Source organism: Phragmites australis, chromosome 13 (assembly GCF_958298935.1).
Source record: "Phragmites australis chromosome 13, lpPhrAust1.1, whole genome shotgun sequence".
Classification (NCBI taxonomy): Eukaryota; Viridiplantae; Streptophyta; class Magnoliopsida; order Poales; family Poaceae; genus Phragmites; species Phragmites australis.
The window spans coordinates 23,409,499-23,422,906 of record NC_084933.1 but is presented as its reverse complement, the minus strand read 5'-3'; the positions used below and the strand labels follow the sequence as shown (position 1 = coordinate 23,422,906).

Sequence of the window (13,408 nt, the reverse complement as noted above, 5' to 3'; positions counted from 1 at the left end):
CGAGCCCACGCCGGACCACCCGCCGCCTCTGCCTGACTGCTGTCCACCACGCCGGCCCGCCGGCCCCACACGGCTACCCCTATTTAGTTCATCTTATCTGGAATTGCTTATTTTTAATCAGGTTTAGTGCGCACTCTGATGTACTTCACATCTACTTAAAATTGCCATCCTTACTAAATTCAGAACCTATAGTACTGCACAACTTAATATAAAACAAAGAGTCCATGATGCATACACAATCCAAATGTACGAGTAGTAGATCAGATGGTAAGCTTTAGACACGGTTCATAACAGTCACTACCACGAAAACGAACATAGCAATTGACTCATCACCATCGGTATACAGTGAACCAATAGTGATACTCGTATCATTGTCAGTTTTCTGCTGTCCGCACCTCAAATAATGGAGTCCAGTAGGAATTAACACTAATAATTCAAAATATTACTATTGATTCATATGAAGAACCGACAGTGATGTATCAATATCGTTTGACCACATGAATTAACACTGATACGTCGAAACAGTATACACGACCATCTTCTCAAGCCAGAGTCGAGCCATTTTTCTCGATTCTTGCAGCTTCTAGGTTATTTTTGCAGCCGGGGATCATTTGTTGCTTGGTGCCTTCAAATTTTGGAGAAAACCACACATGCCCAGGGTGCTATAAGGTTAGAAAATTGTTGCTCCATTAGTTTGTAGCTAGATTTACCTTCTAATAAGCTCTAGGTTTGGTAGTGTGCCACACGCTCCCATTCAAAACTGAATTCAGACCAAAAAGACTTTCCAATATGTACGAGTATTCATATATCAAAATTCTTAGAAACACATCGTTCCATGTCACTGAGCTTTCATTCAAATGTTTACAGTATCACAAACAAGATCAAGCAATAACTTATGTGGCTTCTATGTATACACATACATGCGTATAATTACCAACTCTAGTGTCCTAGAGAACGATGTTCATGCTTGTAACACCATATAAATACGTTTCAATTCCTATGTGTTCATAGAATAATGCTTCCAAATTTACGATGGCAGTGTATAAGGCTAAAAACAAGTCGACTGCTATACCATAAACTCATAGCCATTCAAGAACAACTCATCAGGTGGCTACTTAGAGAGGCCATCGATCCAAAAGGTGAGTTCTATGACCCATGCAATCATAATATTGATATGTGGAGGCGTCTTAACAACTAGACGTCTACTTTGTTGAACATAGGTGAGCTAGATAGTACGTCTCTATCTAGTAAGAGTAACAAGAAAACATGATCGATATCTCCTCTATTTAACCTTCTTATTGTTATTGTAAGACTTATTGCAAAACTTTGATGTATAAATGAATTATGGAGTGTATGTGAAGACTATGTGTGAATGATGACATGTAAGTGATAATTATGATGAATGTGCATTATCTGTATTTATGTGTATCTATTTACTATGATTTTTAATTCTAAAAAATTAAAATATGAGGAAAATTACTATCACGGTTAGTTCAAAGTAGTAAACCGAAAATGGTTTACTATTTTGAACCGACAGTAATAGTATCCATATCATTATCGGTTCATGTTATGAATCGGCATTAATATATAGTAATATCAATGTATGTTATGAAACGATATTGATAGCATGACTATCACTGATGGTATAGCTATTACTGTCGGTTCATATTATGAACCAACATTGATATATAGTAATATCAGTGTTAGTTTCACAACCAATATTGATAATTTGTTAGTTGTGGAGTGTCAGTTCAATAGCCGATAGTGGTGCCGGTTATGAACCAAAACTAATATGGAGTTCTACAGTAGTGAGTCAAGCCAGGATAGTAAAATCAGCTAATGAGACATAGGTAGCCTTTGTCTTGTTCAAATGTGACGTGCCTTGAAAGGCTTAAGATCCTTTAGCCTCCTTTTCAGGATGGATACCAACGTGAGTGGTAATGTCTTGTATGAGGTATTTGGCTTCTGTGGCACAGGGCTTCCATTTGGAGGAGGGTCGCCATCGAAAATATACTTAGGTCGGTCGAGAAATGGGTCCAGCCGGCCAGCCGATCTGAGAGCGACCGTCAAGGAGAGCAAGAAAAGCTACCGCCAGAGCTATCGAGTAGCTGTGGTACTGACAGCTAGCGAACACGACCAACCGTGGAGAGGTGCAGAGTTAACTAACGAAGAGCTAGCTTATGCATTTCAGCATAACACATAAAATATGATGAACTAACTGAAGAAACAGTGATTATGTGCCAGAGATTTGCTTTAGATGCTAGGCTTTTCTGATGAGTTCTTTTAGTGTACCCTCAAATCTTTGTGGGCCGTCTATTCTTCTAAATCTCATGGATCTGATTTGTTTATACTCCCTCACAAAGTATAAGGCAGCACCAGTGACTTAAGTGTATAATCGTAACAGCCTAATCTCATCGTTCATTAGGAGGAAAAAAAAAACATAGTCCTGAAACATTTCTCTTTCCATGTCCACCATATATGTGCCCTGTGATGGGAATACTAATTGTGCTGGGGTCACCATATTGTGGTTCTCGATCCAACAGTCGCTGCCGGATCTCTCCCGTCAGTCTTCCGTCATCTCGCTGCCAAGCCCGTTGAGGCTATGCGCATGAACAGATGAATCATCGAATCACAACCAGCAACGTGCGCATGAAGGCGTATGTCCTAGGGTTTAATGGCGCTAAGCCGCTAAGATTCAAGGAGCCATTGATCGATGGGCATTAACAAAAATAGGAGCGGTTGTTTAAGAGAGATCAGACAAAATCGAACGCTTTCTTTTTTGCCGTTTAATCATGTAATCTAGTCTTCCATAGTGTCTAGTGAGATTCTTAATTTGATGCTTATGAGTTTACTCGCTGAGGTGCCCCAGTTTGGCGAAGACGCGCGGCGGCGATACCCAGGAGAGATTAACGAGGTTAGATTTGGAGAAGACGTACGTTCAGGGTTTGGAAAGGATAAGGTAATATAGATTAAAACATAAGGGTAACTAAAAAAGGTAAAAAGTATATAATACCCTTGTAAACCAATGCTTAGATTTGATTTATACTCCCCTAGCTACTAATTAAGGAGTAGAAGGTAGTGTAAAATTCCTCTTTATTGAGAACCTTATATACAACTCCTTTTGGAGGCGTAATTGCACAGATCGATAGGCTTGGGCCATACTCACCAACAAGTGAACTGTGGATGTACATGTAAGTAGATCACTCGTTTAACGTTGTAACCGATTGGTTCGATTAGGTTACAATCATGAAAACACATCCCGCTGCCGTTGATGACCATAATTACTTGGCTTTTAGGGCCACACACACCACCGATGCACGTTTCGGTTAGGCTCGATCAAATGTGACAATTGCACATCACCGACAAGTGAAAGGTTGCAGCTAGCAGTTGCGTCGTCCGGCCTTTTCTGCTCGCCTCCCCGGCCATCATTTCTGCAGCCTCTCCCTCTAGCATGCCCGGAAAGCTGCGCACACTGCAGGCTAGTAGTCGCACTACTACATAACATAAGCTGCGCACACGGCAGTGAGAGACCTCGCGTACGTTTTGGCTGCAGGGGGGGAGGAGAGGAGAGGAGAGGAGAGGAGAGGAGAGGAGAGGCCAGCCGGCACAGACCGTGGAGGCTGCCAGGCCGGTCGCTGTCGTCGTCGGGTGGAGGGAGGTGGCGGTTACGGCGAAGAAGGCCAATAGAAAAACGCGGGAGGGAGCGAGAGATCGGGGGAGATCTCCGCGTCGCTGTCCGCCCGCGTTGCTCCTGGATTGCAGCCAGACTTAGCCCTCAATCCATCCGCGCTTTCCGGCACCACCCACCCCCCGGCCGCCGCCATATATACCCCCGCCGCGGCCTTGCCCCGCCTCTCGATCCATCGGCTGGCGAAAGCGAGGGGGCTTCCGAGTAAGCAGGTAGCTAGCCTCCATTTTCCTTCGTGATTTCTCCCTGCCGCTCATCGGTACTTGTACACTGTATGTTCGTGCGTTGAACTGCTGATCAAAGTGCTGATGCCTGACTTCGCGTACAGGAGTTTCTTGGGTATAAGATTCTCGGATCCCCGAGGAGACGGCGAAACGTTGGCCCGGTGCTCCACCTCTGCAGTCGGCGTGCTATAAGGTATAGCATAAACTACTCTCTCTCTCTCTCTCTCTCTCTCTCTCTCTCTCTCTCTCTCTCTCTCTCTCTCTCTCTCTCTCTCTCTCTCTCTCTCTCTCTCTCTCATGAGTGCATGCATGCATATAAGGAGACATAAGGGTACATATATCTTTAGGTTTCGGGAATCCAAGTAGTTTAACACAAGAACTGGGGTATTACCATGGGAAGAGGATTCCACTACTCCACTCTACGGATCATCCTGATTTCTGAAAGAGAAACAGATAGAAATCCATAAGGACAAATTAGAGAGTTTTCCCTTCTTTGAGAAAAAAAGGCTAATTGTTTTCGGGGTTTACAATCCTCTCTGTCCCCTCTGGATTCATGGAAACATGCATGAACTAATACGATGAATACTATATATTCTCTTCAATGTTTTTCCTCGTGATTTGACTTAACTAGCGCATCAACTTGTGCGATTGCACAGGCTAGAAATTTAGCATACAACTGAATTTTAGATATTTATGTTAATAATAATTGTATGCTAAGATACATCAGCTATTTATATTTAAATATTAGAATATAAAATATAAATGTAATTTTTATTCATAATATTGAAATCATATTTATTATTTGTGAATAGATCTAATTTATAATTTTCATTTTATGTGTTATGCAAATTGATTTTTATTTGTTTCTTGATTTTTTGAAATTATTATTATTTTTAATATCGTCACCGTATCTCATATTATTTTTTAAAATACATTATAAATTCTTTGATATTACTTTTATGTGATAATCCGTATATGTTTGCGTTCTGTTGTTTTAATTTTGTAATATTTGATTACACGTATATTTAATTGGCATATTTTAATTGATTTGGAAAAGTGTGTTTATTGCTAACGTAACTAAGTTGGAGTTTGGTAACGTAACCTTGTTGGACAAAGGATATCTATAAAAAAAAGATCATGAAGGAAGTAGTCTTAGAGTTGGACTCTGATTTGTTTTTTAATCTTTTATTTCTTCTGGTTGTTGATCTATGGTTACAGTTAGTCAATCAATCAATTCGACGGTCAGATGTTTTGCTTTTTTATGAGAATTTCTAGGATTTTTCTAGGATTAATGTGGAGGCACCAAAAGGAGCCTCCAATTAGTAAATATAAGATTTCGACCACGGTATTGAAAAAATAATTTATATTTTCAATTGCTTCCAAATAAGTATCCCCCCAACACCCCCCCCCCCCACCATCATCCGATTTGGACAGACAATTCTATAGTGGTATTTTTAAACACTTAATATTGGGTGTTCTGACTACTTGATCTGCAACTTTGAACATTTACAAATTCAGTGTAAAGGTCCACGTGGGCAGAAATCTAGTTTCATTGATACAAACGAAAATAAGCAAACCAAGATGTTGGATTTGTATCATACTTCTGCCTAGTGTCGCATGTAATGATTATCACCTTTCTATAAACAAACTACTACTAACTCAATTCAGAATTATATGACATTTAAGAATTTTTGTGCTTCTTTTACTAATTTCTCACTATATAAACTGATGGTCAAATTTGCTTATTCGAAAATGTCTTGTCCAAAGTGTCATATATTTTTGAACAGATGGAGTAATACATTCTTATATATTTCCTCAGTCTTATTTTGCCCGAGCTGTACATTACATCGATAGGCCAACATATATTACAAGATACTAACCATTCATCAAAATCAAAACTAAATTATTACCCTATTAACCATGATGCAGTTTGCTCGACATCTAGCTTCTAACTATATATATAACTTGGATCAGCAGAAGAAGATGGACGCTTTCACCCATGTCCCTCCCGGCTTTCGTTTTCACCCAACTGATGAGGAACTCGTGGATTACTACCTTAGGAAAAAGGTAGCACTGAAGAAGATAGACTTGGATGTCATAAAAGATGTTGATTTGTACAAAATTGAGCCTTGGGATCTACAAGGTAATCACAACTATATTCATGCTTCAAGCTTGCATGTGACATATTGCTAGTAGTTACACTCCAAGCATGAGTAGAATGATATTCTTCTTGTAAATTGACTGATGCATGGAACTCAATGGTTGTAAGCGCTAACCCCACTTCTATGGTGTGCTGAAACAGAAAAATGCAAGATTGGAACTGAAGAGCAGAACGAGTGGTACTTCTTCAGCCACAAGGACAAGAAGTACCCGACCGGCACCCGCACCAACAGAGCAACGACTGCGGGGTTCTGGAAGGCCACCGGAAGGGACAAGCCGATCTATGTGACGAACTGCCTCGTAGGTATGAGGAAGACGCTGGTTTTTTACAAGGGCCGGGCGCCCAATGGACAGAAGTCAGACTGGATCATGCACGAGTATCGCTTGGAGACCAACGAAAATGGAATACCACACGTAAGATTTACTAGACTAGGAAGTGTTTATCTCATCATGCATGCAGGTCAGCGCTATAGCTGCTGGATGTTCATTCATTCTGCAGCATCTACATGCTAACGAGACATTTGTCTTTCTTGTATGCATGCATGTCATTCAGGAGGAAGGGTGGGTGGTCTGCAGGGTATTCAGGAAACGACTTGCAACCGTGCAAAGAATGGCCGGAGACTCACCGTACCCGTTCAATGACCACGTCGGGTTCATGGCTCCGGAGCTCTGCTCGCCAGGGCAGGCGGCGGTGCACCACCAGCAGAGCGCCGTTGTGTACCACAGGCACCAGAGTAGCTACCCTTGCAAGGTGGAGCTAGAGTACCATCGCCTCCTTCCCCAGGAACACTTCCTGCTGCTCCCTCAACCTGAGAGCCCCAAGCTTCCTGACCTCATTGGCCATGTAGCCACTACTCTGCAACCGTGCAGCCTTACACAGGAGCATGGCGCCTCTCGCTACACGGTGCAGGCCGAGCTCCAGACCGAGCCGCTATATCTGACGGCCAGGGATGCATCAGGCACGGATTGGAGGGCTCTCGACAATTTCGTGGCGTCACAGCTCAGCCACGGGGATACCACCCTGAAGGAGTCAGCTAGTTACTCCAATCAGGTGCAGGTATATCAGCAGGCTGAGGAGAAGGAAGAAGAGGCATTGGACTTCGTATCGACGTCAGCCTCCTGCGGAGGGGATAATGATTTGTGGAAATAACAACGTAAATGATATACATATAAATATACACTAAATCGCTAATGCATTGCATTATACAGCTAATAGCATTGTGGTGTGATGGATGTAACGTAGTGTACAAGTAGCCAACCAATTGATGTCATTATAAAAGGGTATGTACATAATAAAGTGTAACCCAGGAGGTTACACTTTCATGCATAAATTGGCATAAGGTCTGATGTTAATAAGGTAGCTGACAGCTGAAGCTAAAGGAGCTTTAGCATCTGACCTGTCAATTCGTGAAGTATATAGTTACGGTGTCAAAGACAATGCATATTTGTATTGTCCATGTATATCAGTGCAGCTACGGTCATTCTTTTAGTCATCACCTAGTGTATGTCCTCGTTTTTAAGAAAATTAATGCATCTCAATTTATGAGAAGTTTATTGACAGATTATATATACTATGGGAGAACATTACCGTGTAAGATATCATGTGCACTAGATATATCCAGAAAGTAGGAGTTGCATTCTTTACTTCGAAACACATGACAACAGGGTAGCTGCTCATCGTTGTTTACTTTTGCGAAGCCATAAGAGAGTTTATCTGAATGTGTGGCAATGTTTTACAGTATATTCGTACTGATTAAAGGGTGTGTGTTATGTGGTTATCAAATCCCAACAGCTGCATACATCAGATTTATCGCAGCGCAAACAAAGATACCGAAGTACCGAACAAAGATCACGCCGCTTCAGTGGTCGTCATGATTGAGCAAACAAATCAGAAGCTTTTCAAGTCGGCACATGGCTCATCGAGCCCAAATCAAATCACGCCGCTGCCGCTGAGGAGAAGAGAGAAGCGGCGTGATTTGATTTGGGCTCGTATAGTTTTGGGCCTAGGAGCCGTGTAGCCCGTCTCTACTCTAGCTCCACCTTACCCACGTAATACGGGTACGCCGTAGCAATAGACTGAGCCGCCCCAGCGGACTAGCAATAGACTGCTACCTAGCTTAGCCTCTGTTAAGATCGTCATTAACTCGGCCCTTGGACTTGAATTCGCAAATGCAAGGTTTGGTTAGAAAGAAAAGAAAGAATGGAGGAGAAAGATCTGTTTATTTTCTTTCTGGATTTTGGATCGTAGATTGTAGAAGTTTATCTTAAGTGAATTATAAATTGTGTCATAATCTAGATATATATTTGCAGAATTCACTTTCAAAATTTGACAGTTTGTTTACAAAATCAACAATCCATCATCTAAACTAAACAATTAAGAGGTAAATAAATAGTATCTAAGACCAACTCCAACAGCTCCCGTATCCATTTACCGCTTCACTGTGCTGACTGGTCTGCTATCCTTTTGCCTCCTCCCAACGTCCGCAAAGCTCTCCAATAGATACGGTATTAAGCTCTACAGTGTTGCGGAGTGAGAAGATAGGGCTCTACATTTACGGACTACTGTAGCAACCCTCAACACTGTTTATTAGTATGACTGTAGGTCCGGAGGGAAGAGAAAAGTAATGTAAAATAAGAAATAGGGTAGCTGTTGAAAATAAAAAAAATATAGGATATTTTAATAGTGTTAGTGGATGTTATAATATTATTATAGGAGATAAATTTTTAAAATATCTATTAGAGATGCTCTAAGTCGACCTACCTTTGCTGTTAGCCTGCCACGCTGAACTGTGTGAACCGTCACCTAGATCAGCCATGTCACCTTTGCTGTTAGCCTGCCATGCTGAACTGTGTGTCTGTGTGAACCGTCAAACACGCAGCCCATCGAGGTCCCTACGCCTACGCCTCGTTGGGAGCGGCTGCTACTTGTACGGATCTGCGAACGTGAAAAGAGTAGCATGCAGAATGTGTACACGCTTTTACAAGACAGAGAATTCGAATTCCTGCCTGCGCTTCCAGGCGGCCAGCCCATCGATCGAAGTGAATCTTGTGGATCTAGTAGCGTCTCGGCAGATTGCAGGATTCAATACATGCAAGACGAGGACAACGAATACAGAAAGAAAAACGTGATGAGCTGCTGCCTGTCGACTGCCGAGCCGAGCGTTGGTACGGTTCTCCCGAAAGAGAAGTGCCACTGCATGCAAAGGTGCGAGCACGACCGGAGCAATGACGCGGCCGCGGCTGTAACTCGTGGCGTCACCGGAGCGCGGAGGCGGCCGGCTCGCCTCCTCGTGGATATAAGAGCTTTCATTCTCTTGCCCATGCCGGTCACCGATTCCGGCGGTCCGGCCGGCATGGCGCTGCAAGCCCCTGAGCTATAGATGCTAGATGCTCATGCTGTGCCTTGCATGCAAGCGACGACACGAATACAGACTTGTGCTCTAGCTGGTCGTCCCAGCGACTGATGATCCTAGCTCTGCCTAACTTGCTTTTCTCCATTTGCGTCTTCTTTTCCGGGCACCAATTACGGAATAGTTCGTAGTTACGGGGACCATCTCTAGCTCTGATCAGCCACAGGCCGGGCACGCGTTGGCATCGACACAGGGGTTGGGCGAGTTAATCATCGATCTCCGAGCTAGCCAGGCTTGCAGTTTGCGTTGTTCAGGCAAGGACGGATTACACATTTGTATTGTATTACTTTACACATCAGGGCAATCAATTCGCCAGGCAGCAGGAAGCTATCTATCTAGCCCTGCAGATTCTGCCATGGCATGCTTTAATCGCCTGCGCGCGCGCGACTGCATGCGGTGGCCTGAGCCTTCTCCTCGCAGACGGCCGCATTGCTGTTGATCTCGGCTTCTTAAGCATCCTAACCGATTGCCGAGTCTAACGGGCTACGGCCACCTACGCGCCCCGATTAAAGGTGCAATCAATTTTTTTGGTTACAGTTCTGTTCCACATAGAACCATATATAATAGGAGACGTCAAGGGCCTTACAGTCGAGTTAATCTTGAGACTAATGCCATCTCGATACTTCTAACCCTATGGTGATCCTAAGAACGTTTTAATAGAGCGAAGGCCACCGCCATCAAGGTTCATGACACAATGTCAACACCATCTTCACTGCCGCCACTACACCGATGTCGTCTACAACCCTAACGCCGGCAATTATCTTCACCAACCTGTTTCATTGCTGAACTAGCCGAGTCATCATCAATCTCTAATGGCATTGTCAAATTTTGATTAATGCTCGCGCTTCCAGTCTAAGGTTAGGTGTTCAATGTACGAGACTAGGGTTAATGAAGATTAGTATTAGATAAGTCCAAATAGCACAGAGAAATCAAGTTGAAATATGTTTTAGTTTATTTGTGATGAGTGATTAGTATTGGTATTTATTTGGTTTGATGATCTTCGGTTTTGCATGAGGGTTGATGTGATTTAACTTGATTTGGGATTTTATTTGAGCATATTGATTATGAACTAACTAGAATTAGAGTTGGAGATATGTGTTTGCTTGTCTCACAATGTACTGGTGATGGATGCAATTTGACAGTCGACGGTAGGATGATCGGGGTCAAACATAGTGCTTGGTGCCGGATGATTCAAAAGACCGAGCGGAGTTAAGGGTGATTCTAGCTGAACACGTAGAGGTCAAACAGACATGGAAGGTGAATGAAGACGATGTGTTAACAAAGTTAAGCGAAAGGGATATCGATGTAAGTGACAAGGCCGGTCAAGGGATCGCGAGCGGGAGCGGGAGAGACTTGCTGCTGGTTAGGATCGTATGACAGAGTATACACATCGACATAGAAGCGTTTGCTTAAGGTGTAAACAAGGTGACGGGTCACACTTTGAGAACCATGCAGGAGGTTTCACGGTTTGACCTCAAAACCGTTGGAGGAATGAAGGAGTACGTGGCACCATCGCGAAGCTTGCGTCGAGACAAAGCTAAGTCGTGAGACGCCGCGATCATCCGATGAATGGAGAAAAAAATGGACCAAAATGTCCTTAGTGATAGGTAGGAGTGTACTACAAAAGATGGGTATTTTGGAAAAAAGTTAGAAAACTTAGGGATCAAACTTTCTAAGTCTATAAATATAGAGGTAGAACTATAAGATAGTTTAAACAGCCATTTGAACCCCTTATGCCACACATTTGAGAGCTTAGAATTAAGATTTTAAGTAAAGAAGGATAAATGCTTAGCCTATGTAATAGGTGAGAGTTTTGAGAGATAAATCTTTGTAATCCATCTAAAATAGGGTTGACATCTTTGAGTAATGAAGTTTATGATTTTGCATATGCTTAAATTCTCCTCTTCTAGTTTTCCTCTATTAGTTCCCTTGTAAGTTTACAAGTTTTTCGGTTTCTGGTTTTAATTTTTGTTTTGGTTTTGGCTAAATTTTCAGCACATTGTGAGGCCATTTTTCTTATTGCTAGAGGTATAAAATTTATATGCATATGCTTATGTGATGGGGTCTTGAATTCCCTTGCTCCTAGACAATCAATTTGAAGAGTTTCGTTGTTCGGTGTTCATCTTTTCATATTTCTTTGCAAGTTATGATATTTCTAGTGCTAAGACATATGTATTGATCTTAAATTGAACATATAGCTCATATACCATCCGTAGAGTCGTATTGACTCGATTTTCTCTTGTTAAAATTTCTGTCTGTTTTTACTTTCGCTTAAGTTTGAGTGCAATGAGTGATACAAATAGAAAAAAATTATCGATTTTACAAAATTTTTATTAAAACGACTATTCAAATGATAATAACTAATCTCATTCCTACCAGCACAGCTGCGGCATCTTACTACTGCGGCACTGAAACAGAAGCCAGGGACCTCGCGCCACGTGATATGAACAGTAGCATCTCTATTCTACAATGACCGCCGCTTCGTGTGCAGATGAAACAGTATATAGCTTGTATCATGCACAGCCACAACTTTTTTCGAGATAATACAATGATGGGCGGTTGATCAGTGACTGAAAATGGCACTATTAGCGCCGCACCAAACGTGTCAAAGTGCGACCACACCGGACAGGACCGGTCGACCGGACCAGACCACATCAGGCAGGTCGATCGCTAGTCGGGGGGGGGGGGGGGGAGCGGCCGCCGACTGGCCCACTGGCTCTGTCCACTAGGGCGGCATCTGTCTGCCCCCGATCCCCACCACTCATTCCGAGAGACTGGACGATCGCCTTTGTTGCCTGCCCCCGACGTCTTTCTCAATTTGCCCGCAGCCTGTGTCTTGGCCTGAGTGTCTATTTTGAGAAATACAATTTGTAGTATGGCGTCCACGTGTATTACCTGTTTTTATCGTTTATCTTTCTCATGTATTTATTGTATTTGTTTTTAACTCACTACGTAAGAAACCAGCAAAATAGATATCATATTAATGACGGCCGCTTAACACGCGTCACTAATATTCTATTAGTGACGGGTCTAATAAAGACGCATTACTAATATTCTTTCTGATTGGAACCAGATATAGACCCGTCAGTAATGAGTGTCATTAGTGATGGGTCGTAACATGACGCGCCACTGATGATAATAGTGACGGGTCAAGTTGTGACTTATCACTGATGTTAATAGTTTCGAGTCGTCCTAGGTCAGTCATTAGTGATGGATCATAACTTGACACGTCACTAATGATCCACTCATTAGTAACAGATCGTCATATGCCAGTCATTAGTGACAAGTCAACTTGTAACCAGTCACTAATGACCAACTCCAGTCACGAATGACGGTATTCGCAAAAAAAAATTATTTTATTTTTTCTCACCTCAGCAGCATTAGAATAGGGAATATTGCACATTTCTGCTCAAGTTTGATGTAAGTTGTGGTGGCTATGGACACAAGCGCGCATTCTGAAACAGTATAGAAACTTCAAGTGGCGAGAACTCAATCTTCCAAACCGTTTTTGGCCTCAAAAAATTCTCTGAACCCGATAAGGTCGGGGAGAAACGAATGTAACTTTTTTTAGATGTTCGTAGAGTCAAAAAAAAAAACATTAAAATTGGAGTCTGTATGCAAAAGTTATACCCGTTTTACCGAATGCACTCAAGGTCACTTATCAAATTATAACCCTAGACGAAATTTGGCAAAATTAGTCATTAGTGACGGGTCATGGTTATGACGCGTCACTAATGACCTTCGGTAAAGAAGGTTAAAAGGATAAAATATCCGGTTTCTATCATAACTATGTGATAGCACAGGTGATAAGGTGGCTACACGCGTGATTAGGAGGTCAGGGTTCGATTCCTATGGAACGCAAACTTAAAAATAATGTGTAAAAACGTGGTTGTGAGATATATGGGATGAGCCTGCGTTGGGATGGT

At 42.4% G+C, this 13,408-nt stretch overlaps 1 protein-coding gene across 3 annotated transcripts; it reads left to right on the top strand.

The window, feature by feature from the left end:
• Positions 1-3,571: 3,571 nt before the first annotated feature.
• Positions 3,572-7,621, top strand: LOC133887676 (NAC domain-containing protein 7-like). 3 transcript variants are annotated; one of them, XM_062327638.1, is made up of 5 exons: positions 3,572-3,900; positions 4,017-4,105; positions 5,890-6,055; positions 6,215-6,486; positions 6,626-7,621. In XM_062327638.1, exons 3-5 carry the CDS (start codon positions 5,896-5,898, stop codon positions 7,220-7,222), a joined length of 1,029 nt encoding a protein of 342 aa, XP_062183622.1. In that variant the 5' UTR covers positions 3,572-3,900; positions 4,017-4,105; positions 5,890-5,895; the 3' UTR covers positions 7,223-7,621. The 3 variants fall into 3 exon arrangements, with proteins under 3 accessions (XP_062183622.1, XP_062183623.1, XP_062183624.1); XM_062327639.1 differs by having other exon boundaries at positions 5,887-6,055; XM_062327640.1 differs by having other exon boundaries at positions 5,842-6,055.
• Positions 7,622-13,408: the final 5,787 nt, after the last annotated feature.

What these genes read in the sequence shown, in the direction of transcription:
- LOC133887676 (XM_062327638.1), top strand. Translation starts at nt 5,896, where the DNA reads ATGGACGCTTTCACCCATGTCCCTCCCGGCTTTCGTTTTCACCCAACT. An exon ending in TGAGCCTTGGGATCTACAAG is followed by an intron (nt 6,056 to 6,214) that starts GTAATCACAACT and finishes GTGCTGAAACAG; the next exon opens with AAAAATGCAAGATTGGAACT. An exon ending in ACGAAAATGGAATACCACAC is followed by an intron (nt 6,487 to 6,625) that starts GTAAGATTTACT and finishes CATGTCATTCAG; the next exon opens with GAGGAAGGGTGGGTGGTCTG.